Below are 14,825 nucleotides of genomic sequence, written 5' to 3' on the forward strand. Positions count from 1 at the left end.
TTTCAGGTGGGGTGGGCCTAACCCTGTTCTTTAATCCAATCAAATAGTCCCACGTCAGATCAGTTCGTGACCTTGCGTAAACCATTACATGGATGTAGCATTGGTAGAGTAGAAATGATTGGCACAACCACCGTCATGTGAAATCTAGTAAAGAAATGACGCCTGGGCAACATCAAGTCCACTCACCGACCTTCTATAAATAACTACTACTCCCTCCATTCGGAATTACTTATCACAAAAATGGATAAAAATAGATGTATCTACAACTAAAATACATCTAGATACATTCATTTCTTGGACGAGTAATTCCGAACGGAGGGAGTACCTTGTATAGCAGAATCACGTTTAGTTGCTAGAGGGAGAAAGCACAACCAAGTGTGCGAGGACCGAGGAGGGCAACAATGATGAGAATGATGAGTGTCACCAGTCAGAGAGTGCAATTTTTCAGGGAATGAGATGCTTTGGGAATTTGGTTGGAACTTGGGGAATGAGATGCTTTGGCTGGAACTTGGCCGAACCGAACTGCTCACCTAATGGCTTCCAGTGTGCCCGGCTGGGATGGCCAGTATGTCAACCGTTGCAACATTCAGCTTTACTCTCATGACAGTTTTTTTCTGCGCAAATTACTCTGGTGACGGTGTTTCAGTTTAACATTCAGGAGGTGTTTGTTTCGGGGAACTTTACCCGTCATCCCTTTACGCTATAAAGCGAAAACGATACTTGCATTTGTTTAATCAACGACGAAACATGTCCCTCCGTAAACGGGTCCAGCCCACTTATCGATCGATACCGCCCACCCTTCACCGGTAATCACGATACCGCTCCGTCCTCCTCTCCCTGAGCCCATTCGTCCCCGCTCCGTCCTCCTCTCCCTGAGCCCATTCGTCCCCGCACCGCCGCATAATCCCTTCTTCCTCCCCTCCCGAGCGCACTCCTCCTCAAGCACGGTCGACGGCGTTTGATTTCAGGGATGGCCGGCGGCATTTGAGATCCTGCTTGGCTGGGTTCGAGCAAGAGCAGGCCATCTACCATAAGGCAGCCGGCGAGCAGGAAGAACAGAGCAATGGTAATCTCAATTCGATCTGATTACGTTAACATTGCCATTACAATTTCTGTAGCCAAATACCTCAGCTTTACTCGCTTGACATTGTTTCAGTTATCAATTTCTGCAGCCACAATGGGAGCGTTAACAGAGCAAAATAAAAAAAACCAGTTCCGATCAGAATTTATTCACACTCAACAAGTACAAACATACAACTCACCCAACCTGAGCTTTCTTCCCTCATGTTTACAGCTAAAAGTCAATCAATGTAGAGCCATCTCACCAAAACACACAAGTCGACATACAGCCACAAGAAAAGAAAAACGTTCACTGTTATTTCAGTTCACGGTACAATCAGTGCCGGTCTTCAGATGGTGATGACGCTACACTTCTCCGGCGAGAAGTCGTGCTCCATCAGCGGGCCTGTCGACGACGAGACCAGGAACCCGTCCACCCTGGCCGCCATGTCCATGTCGATGGTCACCGTGCTCAGCCCCTTGCCGATCACGTAGATCTTCCTGCCGATGGCCACCAGCTCGCACGGCGGGCGCGTGAGCTTGTCCGACAGCCTGCCGACCATCACCCACTGCTTGGTCTCGTTCAGCCACACCATCAGCTTGGTGCCGAGGGACTGGTCGAGCATGTAGAGCATCCCATCAACGACGACCGTCGGGCCGGACCAGCACAGGGCAATCTCGTTCTCCTTGCCCCTCCAGGACTGGTCGACCGGATCGTATATACCCGCGAAATACATTCTGTTCCAGGACGCCTTGTGGATGGTCACCAGCTCATCATCCAGCGCCACGAATTTGACAATGTCTGGAGTGAGCATCGGGTTCTTGTGCGAGAACCAGGAGTCTGTGGCTTTGTCGTAGATGTCCCAAGAATTAGGTGACTTGTCGGTCAGTCCGAGTCCTCCAGTAACATAAATCTTGTCATTCAGAGCTGCAGATACAAAGAAGCACCTGAAATCAAAGCTGCAATGTGTGAATGAGCTGCCCAATTAAACCAAGATACTAGGCTACATATGCAACGGAGAAAACAAACAGAGAACAGCAGCTGAAGGAGTACTACCTAGCAGTAGGCATTGGTGGTGCTTTGCTCCAATGATTTGAAGCAGCGTCGTAACAGTACACTTCATCATTAGCATCCTTTAGCCAACTACAACCACCCATGAGAAATAACCTCCTGTCCAAGGTCTCTATGGAAACACCTTCCCGCCCTGAGCATGGAGGTTCCATGACTTGGATGACTTTCAAGGACCGGGTCGTAGGGTCAGGAACAAGAACATAGCATTTGAAGCCTGTGCCCCTACAGATCACATATATCCAGGACTCGGCCAAATTGTTCCGCTTGCGGTAAGAGTGCCACTCTTCACTGCTTAACAAGGCCTTCCATCCCCTTGAGACACACCTGAGAGCATTGTGATACTGCCGAGGAACCCTTGCCAGGCAAAGAAGAGCAATCTCATCCGGAAGACCATGTAGAAGTGGAGTTTGGAGCTCAGCAGAGTCCATCTTCCTACAGAAGAGCTTCTGGTAATCACTACTTTCAAGGTGATGGTTCATCCTATTAACACAGAATGAAGCAGGTGAGAAAGGGACAGCTGTTCGAATTGAAGCCATAAAACATATAACCTTATGTAGACAAAATCATTTAAGTCAAATTTGATATCTGAAATTGCAAAAGCAAATGGAGTTGGACAAAGTGCCTGAAACGCATTTGGTGGAATTCAACTCAATCAAGGATATGGACAAAACAAGTTACATGGACAACACAGAAATCAAGAGGTGGTGAGCTTGTCCAGAAACACACAATTTTCTGATGGCACTACTAACATAAAGAGAAACAGTCAACAAGTATTTATGATAACATAGTGATACTTGTTATCAAAAATATTATAATCACTGTTTCATTCTTAATAGGCACATTTGCTCAGAAAATTTGATCAGTTTAGGATTTATAATCAGGTAGGGTAACTTCTTAAAGAGCCACCTTTCTCAGATACCGTCCTTGTGATCTCATCACAGCAAACAAGCAGAAATAGAAGGAAACTAGAAGGAATTATCTGTTAACTTCTCTAATAGTGATTCTTAAATGGGTGGACAACACCGCACTAAAATGGTGAATACAATGGATATCTTGTTTCTCAAGTAACAAAATGTTACTTTAAATAATCATTTATGCGCATCGTTGCTCGGAAAATTTGATCAGTTTGGGAGGAATAATCAAGGAAAGAGGACTTTATAAAGTACACCTTTCTCAGATACCGTCCTTTGATCTCATCACAGCAAATTAGCACAAAAACTGGGAAGCAAACCAGATACTCTAATGGCACTACTAACAAGCAGAATATATTGTCCTTTAAGCTGACACATGTGCAAATGACGAAAGGGTGTTGTGGTCTGAACTCCATTTGCTCAGAAAATTTCATCAGTTCAGAATGTATGTATAATCAATGAAGGAGCACTTTTTAAGAGACGCCTTTCTCAGATACCGTCCTTGTGATCACATCACAAAAAAGAAATATATTAGTTCTACAATTCAATTACAGCACTTTGATCAGATTATTTGATCAGTTTAGGATGCTTGATCACGCATTGAAGAGCCAAAACATTGCAAGGATGACAGAGCAAACACCAAATGAGGGCAAGGCGAGCTATTATTTAATATGTGAAACATCAAAAAATCATGTAATTCTGCTCAAAATGAAAGAAGAGCATGTGGATTGCCATTGAATTCAGGTTTGCGCATGTTCGCTCAGAAGATATGATCAGTTTAGGATGGGTAATCAACGAAGGGGGACTTTCAAGAGCCACCCTTACTCAGATACCGTCCTTGTGATTCGTCACAGCAAACAAATAAGCAAACGCAGGTTACACAACCCATGAACCTAGCAAAGTACATGGATTTACATTTCAAGCAGGAAAAGATGCGCTTCAAAAGAAGAAAAGGTATTGTAAAGCGACACACTTTAGTCATTGTTGATCACTCTTCAATTCATGTTTTCAGATGCTTGCTCAGAATATATGATCAGTTTAGGATGCGTAATCAAGGAAGGTGGCCTTTTTCAAGAGCCAACTTACTCATATACCGTCCTTGTGATTCATCACAGCAAACATGCAAGCACACAATAGCTATGAAAACTATCATACTCCTGCTACCAGTAAACCGAGCAAAGTACATGGTTTACATTTTCATGCAAGAGAACAAAAAAGAAACATTGAAGGGTGTTTGCTCAGAAATTAAGATCAGTTTAGGATGCGTAATCAAGGAAGGTGGCCTTTTTCAAGAGCCAACTTACTCAGATACCGTCCTTGCAATTCATCATAGCAAACATGCAAGCACACAATAACTATGAAAACTAGTCATACTCCTGCTACCAGTAAACAGAGCAAAGTACATGGTTTACATTTCCATGCAAGAGAACAAAAAAGAAACATTGAAGGGTGTTTGCTCAGAAAGTAAGATCAGTTTAGGGTGTATAATCAAGGAAGGTGGCCTTTTGCAAGAGCCAGCTTACTCATATACCGTCCTTGCGATTCATCATAGCAAACATGCAAGCACACAATAGCTATGAAAACTAGCCATACTCATGCTAGCAGTGAACCCGGCAAAGCACATGGTTTATATTTCAAATGCAAGAGAACAAAAAAGAATCATGGATGGGTGTTTGCTCAGAAATTAAGATCAGTTTAGGATGTATAATCAAGGAAGGAGGACCTTTTCAACAGCCACCTTACTCAGATACCGTCCTTGTGGTTCATCACAGCAAACAAATAAGTTCACACAAGATGTCATCTAAGCACATGTATAACATTTCAATGCAAATGAACAAAAAGAAAATGCAGTGATGGTACCATGGTAGTGCGTTTGCTCAGAAATTAAGATCAGTTTAGGGTGTGTAATCAAGCAAGGAGGCCCTTTTTCAAGAGCCGCCTTGGTCAGATACCGTCCTTGTGGTTCATCACAGCAAAGAACCATCGGGTTAACACAAGCTACCAGCAAAGCATATGTTTCACATTTCGACGCGAGAAAAACCAAAAACAAAAACCATGGAAGCATGTTTGCTCAGAGTTTATGATCAGTCCAGGGTGTGTAATCAAGGAAGGGGGCCATTTTTCAAGAGCCGCCTCACTCAGATACCGTCCTTGCGATTCATCACAGCAAACAAATTAATCCAGCACAAGATACAAGTGGAGTGCACGCTACACATTTCAATGCATGAGAACAAAGAAACAGTGAAGGAATGGTGTGCTTGCTCAGATATTAGTCTCAGATCGGGTGATAATCAGGCGGCGGGCGGACCCGTCGCTCATATACCGTCCTAGGGAATCGTCACGGCAGGCAGGCAAAACAATCGACGGGCAGATGAACTAGGTCCAACCCTGTAATGCATAGCGATCACTGCAAAGTAGTAGTACTACTACTTCACGTCAGGCAGGCCCAGATCGGGCGAACCGCGTCGACGAACGCACGAACGAACAGACCTAGAAGCGAAGCACAGTACCGCGCGATCCAATCCAGTCAACGAAGGAACCCGAGGCAAAGCACAATGGTAGGCGGACTAGGACTGGACTAGCATCGGAGGGGGGAACCAATCGCACCTTGTGAAGGTGCGTGCGTGCCCATCGGATCTGAGGGGACTCGGGGTCGGGGCACTACCGGCGGCGGGAGGTGCGGGGAGGCCGGGAGCACCTAGATCTGGCCGGGCGGGGATCCGCCCGAGGGAGGGGGTGGCGGCGGCGGCGGCGGCGGCGGGCGGGCTGGGCTGGGCTCGGCTCTGCTAGGGTTTGGTGGCGGCCATGGATGCGGCGAGGGGAGGGAATGGCTCCGTCTACCCGCCGTTATATCGTGGGTGGAGATGTGTATTAACCACGCAGGTCCCTCATTTTCTATCTATTCGCACACTCCTTGCTGATCGGCGCCACTCAGGGGTAACTATGGAATTAAGTGTGCTTGTGGGGGTTGAGCGTAAAACTGTCGGCTTATTTAGCGGCAAAATAGAAGGGGGCAAAGAGAAAACCGGAGCCCCAAAACCCTAGCGCGCCGCCACCCCCGCCGCCGCCGCAGCAGAGCCATCCCCCCCTCCTCCGCGATGGAAGAAGCGTGGCCGTCCCTCGCCCCGGCGGCGGGCGGCGCGGCCTTCCCGCCCGCGCCACCTACCGGCACGGCGCCCCCGGCCCCCGTGGCGTGGGGCGCGGCCGCGACGGCGCGGCGGGAGGCGGTGGCCAGGGAGTCGCCGGCGCAGGCGGTGAGCCGGATCGTGTCCAGCTGCGCCAACACGAGCGGCCTGGCCGTGGCCGTCGTCGACGCCAACGCCGTCATCTCGGGCGGCGCCGCGCTGGCCTCCACCGCGGGGCGCCTCGTCACCGTGCCCGAGGTGCTCGAGGAGGTGCGCGACGCCGCCGCGCGCCGGAGGCTCGCGCTCCTCCCCACCCCCGTCGAGACCGTCGAGCCCGCGCCCGAGTTCGTCAAGAAAGGTCGAATGCTTACTTTAGCCGGCCACAGAGACTAATAATACTGTTGCCAATTTTATTTTTATTTTATCTTGCTCTACAGCTCGTGGAATGAACTTCATTTGCACATAGATTTGTTTACCAGGTTATAGCAAGTCCATGTTGCAGGAGGCAGGGGGTGCTGATTTTTGCATAACTGGCTTAGTTTTTATCCTCATCATCATGACCTGTCCATGCCATTTCTAGCAGAGATTGGACCTGGAGTACTGTTCCTTCAGTTTGTTGTTGGTTGGGATCAGGCATGCTTATGGAACAGGGCGGTGGATATCAAGCCGTCCGTGGATGTTTTGGGCAAACAGTTGGCATTACTGGCTGCTTGATTACACGTAGTTATCATTGTTTGTTTTTCCCACTGCAACACATTGACATTTGGTGGTCTTGTAGCCTACAAGTTACTTCTGTAGCAAAAAATCACATGTTGATAGGCGAGACGTAACCTGTATATCATTATTGCTTGCAGTTGTCAAGTTTGCCAGGGAAACAGGGGATCTCCAGACACTTTCAGATGTTGATATGAAGATTATCGCTCTAGCTTACATGTTGGAGGCTGAGGTCCACGGGACCAGCCATCTGCGGGAGCACCCACCTCCTCTGCATGTGGTCAGCGTCCGGACCTTGCAAGAGGCTCCGCTGCCAGGCTGGGGCTCCAATGTGCCTAACCTAGCAGAGTGGGAAGCATTGGATAAGATGTCTGAGGCAGGCGGGGATCTTAATTCTCGGATACTCCCACTGAAGGATCTTGAGAACCAAGAAATCCCTACAAGTGAGACCAACAGTGTTTCTGAGGCACAAGGGGATGCAGAATTCCAGCCTTCAAAGAGAGATGCATGTATTCCTTGGGAAGATGATGAGAACAATGAAGGTTGGTTGCCTGCTGTTGGCCGCACCACGCACAGGAAATATTTGCGGAGGAAAGCGAGGCGTGATGCACTCAAGGCATCTGGACAAAGTTTTGATACAAGTTCTGTTGCTCCATCAGTCGATGAAGATAATGACTTGTCTGAAAATGGTTTGGATTCAGTGGATGGCCCTTCTGCTGTTCCAGAGGAAACAAGGTCAAATACTGACAACTTGGAATCTCTGGAAGGGAATGAACCAAAAATTGCTGGAGATCAACTATCTAATGGGGAGAATGGGGTAGGCAATGCTGATACTGTAGAGGGCATAATTGGTACTGATTCATGCACTGAACAATTGGATAATTTGGATATAAAAAGTGAGGCCGAGGAAGGTGTCAGTGCATCTTTTGTCGATGATGAGAGCAGTGAGCAGAGTTGGGCCCTGAGGTCCTTATCTGAATCTACTGTAGCGTGTGTTACTAGTGACTATGCCATGCAAAACGTTATCCTCCAGATAGGTCTTCGTCTCTTGGCACCAGGTGGCATGCAAATACGTCAGTTGCATAGGTATGTGAATTTGACATTTTCGGACCGCTTTTACTTCTCTACAGCCATTTAAATTCGTACCCTATTTATAGAAGCTTGCTCACTCTTATCTGTCTCTCATGTGTTGGTGCTGATTGGCCAGGTGGGTTCTGAGGTGTCATGCTTGCTACAAGGTGACACAAGAGATTGGAAAAATATTCTGTCCAAAGTGTGGCAATGGTGGCACCTTGCGAAAGGTTTCAGTAACAGTTGGTGAGAATGGGATTACTATGGCTTCACGACGCCCGCGTGTTACTCTCCGAGGCACAAAAGTGAGTGGTCAACTTCACTTGATGCTCTCTCTTTTTCTATTCCCTAGACCTTTTGTTCTGTCACTTGTATGATTAAGTGTGTCAACTCTGGTTAATTGTTCTCTCTTCCCTGTATGTTCCACTGTTCTCAAAGAAATTACTAAAAATTACACATGAGATAAGTTTATCACAAAAACATATGCATATTTCCTTCCATGACGTTCACTGGATAATTGTGCTCTTTGGAATCCATGGTGATGAATACCCAGAACTCTGCTAGGAGCTTTTCAACAGTTCCATATGCATGCCTTGATATTTTTTAGAGATATCCGATCTCCCTTCGGTGTAGCAGACTGTAAATATCTTGCAGTGTGATGGTTTTCCAATGTGTGCCTTTGTGTTCGTTTCATGTCCTTGTCTGGATACTTTGGTTAAAACTTTTCCATGCGCCTAACCTTTGCTTGTTTGATTCATGTAGTGACGTCGATGATGTTGTTTCTAATTGCCTATTTGCTTTGCAGTTTTCCCTCCCGATGCCCCAAGGTGGAAGAGATGCTGTCATTAAGAATCCCATTTTACGCGAAGACCAACTTCCCCAGAAGGTTCTGCATCCTAAATCAAAGAAGTCAAGCAAGCTGGTCAGTGCCCCTGCTATTTTTTACACCTTTGTGTTCACCAGGATACATAGTTTTGAGATGTTAATTTCATAAACTCCTATAAGTTAGTTTTATACTACTATATCATGGCGTCTCTATTACCTCTTCTACTGTCGCAAATTATTTCAGTTAGTTCTTCTTAGAGGAACAACTCCTGTAACCATTGCTGCTTGCTACAGGGGGATGATTTCTTGGGCGCTGAGGACATATTTACGCACAGCGGCGAGAAGAAAGTGGAGCTGAAACCTCCAGTAAGGAAGGCGCTCGCAATGTTCAGCGGGAAGCGGAATCCGAATGACAACCACTTTTCTCGCAAGAAGAATTAAGTTCCTTTTTGCCCTTCTGTTCCCCTTGTCATCCATGGCTTTGTAGTTTCGCATTATATGTAACGAGAAAACCAGAGTGCTATCTTACCTCTCCTTTGGCGAGAATTTAAGTATGTAAGGTCTCTCAGTTTTGCAACATCTATGTAATGATTACTTTAGAATGGACAACTATGTAAGGTTGGTGTTTTATTACTGCTTTCTCTCATCAACTCCACTGAGATAATCCAAATTCTTTGGATGCAAGATCTCTTGGAGCAGCAATGAATTCGTTTCCTGTTTGTTGCAAGCGACGTTTTGCCAAACCTTTACTGATGAATGAAGGATGCAGTTTGTGAAACATTTTATCTGGAAACGAACCGTAAATGGCCTATATGATTGAAATGAAATTTGAACACTTTTTGGAGTAGGAATTCTTGTAGGTGGCTGATTGATTTGTAGGGACGCTGTAAATAAGACAGTTTGTCAGTTGATTTCTTCATTCTAAGAAAAGTTTCAACTGACCTAACGTTCTTCTAAAGATTTTTTTTTCTATGCTTTTCGGAAACACTAGCATGATTTTGATCTCAAAATTAAGATAGCATGACACATTTCTCCACTCGTACGAATTGAGAATTCTGCTAATCAAAGAGACAAGTGTGGTTCAATATCACATCGCCTCAAAAAAAAAAAGAAAATCACAACTTGTTACATGACTACTCCCCAATTAAATATTTGCTGAAGTTACAAAATCTAATCCAATTAAGCTCACATTTGCACTTTTACACGATACAAATAGATACGCCTTTTTATTGCGAAAAATACAACAATGAAAGAATTATGTCCAGCCTATTTCCTCTAATGAATATGATAATCAAATTAATCAAGCGGTGTACCACCTCTTTCCATTTTCATACACAACATGAACACACACAACATTGTTTTTGTATCACACACATGGTCACGGCATCAGAATTTAACTCTGAATTTTCAGAAGAGCAAATCGTCGTTCGTCGTGGTGAACCCGCCGTAGATGTCCCCCATGTTGAGCAGGTCGAAGTAGCCGCCTCCGGCGACCATTCCGGCGGCGCCCGCGGCGGTGACCGCGCTCTGGTGGTGGTGGTGTTCCTGCTGCTGCTGGTGGTGCTGGTGCGGGTGCTGCAGCGCGGCGTAGCTGCTGCCGCTCATCTGGTCGCCGACGAACGCGCCGTGCGACGGCGTCACGTTGCCGGAGCTGGCCGTGGAGGCCGGCCAGTGCGCGGACATGGAGTAGCTCTCCGGCCCCGGCGCCGCCGCCGCCGCAGTGGCCGGCATCCAGTCGGCGAAGGCGTAGTTCTTGGCCTGCTGATGCTGATGCTGATGCTGCTGGTCGACGAACGGCTCGGCGGCCGAGATGGCGCCGCTGCTGCCGATGTTGGCGTCGTGGTCGTGTGTCGACGTCGCCGTGCTGCCGCCCCCGCCGCCGCCGGTCATGATGAGCTCCGTGGTGGCGCTCATGGAGGTGAGCAGCTCCGGCGAGGCGTTCTTGCTGGCCGGGTTGGAGCTGGAGTTGGAGCCGAGCTGCATCACCCGCTTCTTGAGGTACGAGTTCCAGTAGTTCTTCACCTCGTTGTCCGTCCTCCCCGGCAGATGCATCGCGATCTGCGACCACCTGACAAAACATAAAAGGAAATCTCAGGCCATCATCCATCATCACCATGAAAAAGAAGGAGCATTTTTCGCCGCGAAAACGCGCAGTTTTTGAAGGGGTTTCGAGTTTCGGCTTCAAAATTCAGCTGGTTTTTGCTTGTGCCGTCAGCATTTTGATTTTTGGTTTGCATTGTTCTCATGTTTTTGGGATGTTCATTAGGTGGTGAGAGATGGGGTGTGTGTGTGTGTGTGAGGATCGCTTACTTGTTGCCCAACTTTGCTTGGAGGTTGATGACGACGTCCTCCTCCTCCTGGGAGAACATCCCGCGCTTCAATCCGGGCCGCAGGTAGTTGATCCAACGCAGCCGGCAGCTCTTGCCGTTCCTCTGCAGACCTTTGAGGCACCAAACAAAACACAGAGTTCAGGCATAATTCAGGTAAAAAGAAGTGTTTCAGAGATAGCAATTAGCTCAAATTGCCATATCACATTTGTGCTACCATTTTGGCTGATATGGAAACCATGTTCAAGCTTGGATCATGTCAAGGTGAAACAGAATGCTATCCAAATAGCAGAGCATATTGATTTATTTTTTTAAATATGTCAAGACTAGAACTAGATCATGGATGTAAGGTTCCAAGTAGAACTCCAAGCTAAATGCAAACAAAACCATTAAAAACGATGCAAGCTCATCAAATTATTGCTAATGTTTTGCAAGCATTGGCATGCAGCAATCTCCATGCATGAAAGGGGAAAGAAGCAGTTTTCATGAGAGAGAGAGCATACCAGCCTTTGCAGGGACAGCGCTCCAGCAGCCGAGCCCATGCTTGAGGATGTAGTCCCTCAGCCTCTGGTCCTCCTCAGGAGACCACAGCCCCTTCCTGTAGTTCATCTTGGGCTTGTCGCAGGACCGGCACCCCATCGACCGACGCCGCCGCCTCCCCTCTCCCTCCTCTGATATACCCCCCCTAAGCAGCTTTCTCCTCCTCCTCTTCTGTAGAATGTGAGCTGTTGCAGCAGCAGAGGTGGTGGTGGCAGCACTAGGCCTTCTTCCCCCAGGCTCCATGTGCACCCTGTGATTTAAAGGGCTGCTGCATTTCGCTCCCCGGTTTAGTTTAATCATGTGGAATTGAGTTGGTAATGGCTGCACATGGCTCGGATCATGAGCCTGGAGGCCTGGTCAGAGGATGTCTACCTCCTTCCTCAGAGATTCTCGCGGGTTGTTCACTCGGTTTCAGCCTCGGGCTAATGATTGTGTGGATGGATCGATGGATGGAAGGGTGCTCGCTGGCACTCGGAACACATTTTGTTCCCGAGTCAGTAACTGGGATGTTTCTCTAATGGGCGTGTTTTTTATTTATATGATTGGTCACTTGGATCATCATCAGTTTGTTTATTTTCTTCTGAGTTTTACTGACCTAAAAATTCAGAAAGCATTCTGAGATAAACGAGAGAGCTGATAATCCAAGAATGCACCGTGCTCTTTGGACGATGATCAAATTTGTGTAGTAAGAAAACACTGTTATCCAATAATCGGCGCGATGAAGGTCAGACTTTGTGCACCAATGATACGGGTGGAGCATTGACATGAGCTGTTCTTGCAATGAAACAGGATCTTGGATTAATCAGCAATGACAAGGCCTCTTCCAAATGTCAATCATTACCAAGGCCAGGGATGGAGAGGCAGCAGGGACACAAGAAGAGACACAACAGTTGGGATCCAGAAGGATTTTGCACTGCAAGTATCAAGAAGAGGATGAAAATGCATGCATAAACAAGGACCTTTCTGACACAGGTTAGCCATGATGAGGAACTTGGATGCCAACCATATGTAACTTTTTTCCTTTCACATTCACCGAGTTTTGGAACAAACCGAGCTGGCACAATGGCGCCACTGGTAGTTAATATTCGTCGAGGCGAAGCGAATCGACCTGCCTGTTTCGTGTGCTCGTTTGCGAAGAGTACAAGTGTTCGCCAGCTGTCTGTCGGTGAATGGTGCTCCATATGGCATATGGCCAGTAGGACTGAGATTATATGCTAAGCTGCAGAGGAGCTACCTGCTTCGGTTTGGCAGCTCACATCACCATGCATGCCTCGAGGCTTTGTCCTTTGTGCACACCAGTTGTTTTCAGGAAATCTTAGTGTGTGTTTGGGTGTGGGTGTGACTCTAACCCCCCCTTTTTCTTTATCTGTGCTCAAGCTCCTCACCTAGGAAAAACAAAGACCTTGTATATAGTGACAGATGAACAGAAAGACAAGTTTTGGCTCATGCACAACAACCTAAAGTCTTCACTCATGTTTGGGAGTTGTCAATGTCCTTCTGCCTCTTAGCATTCTCTGCATGAATCCACAAAGGTTTCTGTTCTGCGGAACATACAGCCATTCGGTTTGCCGTCTGCGCGTGTCGATAACTGCTTTGCTTTGGGACTCGCGCAAGGTCTTCGGATTCGGAATTTTTTCACAGCGTCTTGCTGCCACTAGCATTGTCTGCATGAGTCCACAAGGTTTCTGTTTTGCAGAACATACATCGGTTTGGTTCTTTCTTCTTGAAACGAGAACCGAAAAGAAAGAGCATGATCTAGCATGCATGTAGCAGCATATTATTTACCAAGATACACATATCGACAAAGTTTCTGATCTGTAAATTTCCTTGACTAGGGGGGTGATTATTGATTAATCATATGCCATGAGGTCCTATCTTTCTCTTCGCCGCATTTTAGTACATGGCGATGGCCTACAAAGCAGGGCGGCTCCATGTGAGCTCAAGGGCGCCCTAATCTCCTCGGCACCAAACAAGGGGATTTGCTGAGGCTGATGGTGATGAGAACAAAAAGAAGAACGGAAAGAATCAAAGCCTAGAGATTTATCTCTCTTTGAAATTAGCCGACACCTATAAAACTAGAAGAAACCCTAATTGACTTGGGCACAGTTGCATGTGGACAAACACCTAATCTCCATACAAATTCAGCATCTTGCACAATACATTATGCGCCACCGCTTAAACTAATGAGCATTTCTTCTCAGAGGGGAGGATGAGAGGAATCTTCTGTCCCCAGTGAGAACTGAGAACAGCTCCCTGACTTGCAAGAGGAGGACTTTCCTGCCCTTATCACATCTTCTACATTAATAGGATGGTTTTTAAAAGTATTTAGATTTGAAAATGTTTTCGGCAAATGATTAGAGAATGGGGATGTGCAAAATATGCTGCTGATTAAACAAGTGAGCCAAGAACATGCAGCAGGAAGGGGGAGGGGGCCTCTGATTTGTTGATGTACTGGCAATGATGGGATGCAAGTCAATGCTTTGCTCCAGAGATTAATCCACAGATCAGACAGGCAGGGTGGCCCAATTGTATACACAAGCACAGCTCACCCATCATGCATGGGCTAATTAATTACTTAAATCCACTGCAAGTTGTGTCAGTATATCTTTGCAGGATTAAGTAGGAGAAGAGGGGAGCTGGAAAAATATATATGTGCCAGCCTGCTAAGCATGCACATTAAACAAATTCAAGGAGTTCCTGAGGATTTAGAGATGATGTTGATTTCTTTGGTAATTACTACTACTAACAAGTACACTTTGTCTCCGCGCCATATAGAAAATTAAGGTTGTGCCATGTTTAAGCATGTATGTGACACTGCACACACACTGGCAAAGAATAAGATTATCCAATTGGTGGAGGTACATTATCATGAGTTCATGACAGTTAATGCCATGTAATGAGATTAGTGGCTTAAGTGGAGGAGAAGAGGGGATCCATGAGCACACTGCTACCACTTAACCCAACCTAGATCATATAAATCTAGTTTACTTAAAAGATTTATGAGTCTAAATGAGAGATAAGCTATTTGTTTAGATTATAATGGTTTTTGCGTCATCCTTGACGTATCTCGTTAAGGTCCATGCTTACCAATGAATAATGGTCACTACATCACAACACATACATAAATGGGCTAACAAACGGAGCCCACTAAGATCTAATCATGATTATTAATGGTTGGCAG

General features: G+C 46.5%; 3 protein-coding genes, 10 non-coding genes and 2 pseudogenes across 14 annotated transcripts; 1 reads left to right on the forward strand and 14 right to left on the reverse strand.

Moving 5' to 3' along the window:
* LOC119320651 overlaps positions 1–1,286 on the reverse strand; it is a 12,519-nt pseudogene extending 11,233 nt beyond the window's left edge.
* Positions 1,196–5,843, reverse strand: LOC119326816 (F-box/kelch-repeat protein SKIP4-like). Of its 2 annotated transcripts, none has more exons than XM_037600418.1 (3): positions 5,708–5,843; positions 2,117–2,611; positions 1,196–2,007 (listed from the first exon to the last, which is right to left on the reverse strand). In XM_037600418.1, exons 2-3 carry the CDS (start codon positions 2,608–2,610, stop codon positions 1,410–1,412), a joined length of 1,092 nt encoding a protein of 363 aa, XP_037456315.1. In that variant the 5' UTR covers position 2,611; positions 5,708–5,843; the 3' UTR covers positions 1,196–1,409. The 2 variants fall into 2 exon arrangements, with proteins under 2 accessions (XP_037456315.1, XP_037456314.1); XM_037600417.1 differs by having other exon boundaries at positions 5,650–5,805.
* On the reverse strand, positions 2,971–3,078 carry LOC119326969. The gene has a single exon (XR_005158311.1). It is a non-coding gene; the product is annotated as a small nucleolar RNA Z118/Z121/Z120 (small nucleolar RNA).
* On the reverse strand, positions 3,233–3,339 carry LOC119326977. The gene has a single exon (XR_005158321.1). It is a non-coding gene; the product is annotated as a small nucleolar RNA Z118/Z121/Z120 (small nucleolar RNA).
* LOC119326979 lies at positions 3,456–3,567 on the reverse strand. Its single transcript, XR_005158322.1, has one exon. It is a non-coding gene; the product is annotated as a small nucleolar RNA Z118/Z121/Z120 (small nucleolar RNA).
* On the reverse strand, positions 3,796–3,902 carry LOC119326974. Its single transcript, XR_005158317.1, has one exon. It is a non-coding gene; the product is annotated as a small nucleolar RNA Z118/Z121/Z120 (small nucleolar RNA).
* Positions 4,056–4,163, reverse strand: LOC119326967. The gene has a single exon (XR_005158309.1). It is a non-coding gene; the product is annotated as a small nucleolar RNA Z118/Z121/Z120 (small nucleolar RNA).
* On the reverse strand, positions 4,274–4,381 carry LOC119326968. Its single transcript, XR_005158310.1, has one exon. It is a non-coding gene; the product is annotated as a small nucleolar RNA Z118/Z121/Z120 (small nucleolar RNA).
* On the reverse strand, positions 4,493–4,600 carry LOC119326973. The gene has a single exon (XR_005158316.1). It is a non-coding gene; the product is annotated as a small nucleolar RNA Z118/Z121/Z120 (small nucleolar RNA).
* On the reverse strand, positions 4,713–4,820 carry LOC119326966. The gene has a single exon (XR_005158308.1). It is a non-coding gene; the product is annotated as a small nucleolar RNA Z118/Z121/Z120 (small nucleolar RNA).
* On the reverse strand, positions 4,913–5,021 carry LOC119326972. The gene has a single exon (XR_005158315.1). It is a non-coding gene; the product is annotated as a small nucleolar RNA Z118/Z121/Z120 (small nucleolar RNA).
* On the reverse strand, positions 5,107–5,215 carry LOC119326971. The gene has a single exon (XR_005158314.1). It is a non-coding gene; the product is annotated as a small nucleolar RNA Z118/Z121/Z120 (small nucleolar RNA).
* LOC119326978 lies at positions 5,298–5,392 on the reverse strand (annotated as a pseudogene).
* Positions 5,844–6,104: 261 nt separating the features above from the next.
* Positions 6,105–9,483, forward strand: LOC119322631 (RNA-binding protein NOB1-like). The gene is made up of 5 exons (XM_037596116.1): positions 6,105–6,525; positions 7,022–7,967; positions 8,089–8,257; positions 8,758–8,874; positions 9,072–9,483. The coding sequence occupies exons 1-5, from the start codon at positions 6,141–6,143 to the stop codon at positions 9,216–9,218; spliced, it is 1,764 nt and encodes a 587-aa protein (XP_037452013.1). The 5' UTR covers positions 6,105–6,140; the 3' UTR covers positions 9,219–9,483.
* Positions 9,484–9,882: 399 nt separating this feature from the next.
* Positions 9,883–11,835, reverse strand: LOC119324480 (transcription factor MYB82-like). Its single transcript, XM_037598274.1, has 3 exons — positions 11,608–11,835; positions 11,088–11,217; positions 9,883–10,845 (listed from the first exon to the last, which is right to left on the reverse strand). Exons 1-3 carry the CDS (start codon positions 11,741–11,743, stop codon positions 10,185–10,187), a joined length of 927 nt encoding a protein of 308 aa, XP_037454171.1. The 5' UTR covers positions 11,744–11,835; the 3' UTR covers positions 9,883–10,184.
* Between the last annotated feature and the right edge of the window lie 2,990 nt (positions 11,836–14,825).

This window comes from Triticum dicoccoides, chromosome 6B (assembly GCF_002162155.2).
Source record: "Triticum dicoccoides isolate Atlit2015 ecotype Zavitan chromosome 6B, WEW_v2.0, whole genome shotgun sequence".
Classification (NCBI taxonomy): domain Eukaryota; kingdom Viridiplantae; phylum Streptophyta; class Magnoliopsida; order Poales; family Poaceae; genus Triticum; species Triticum dicoccoides.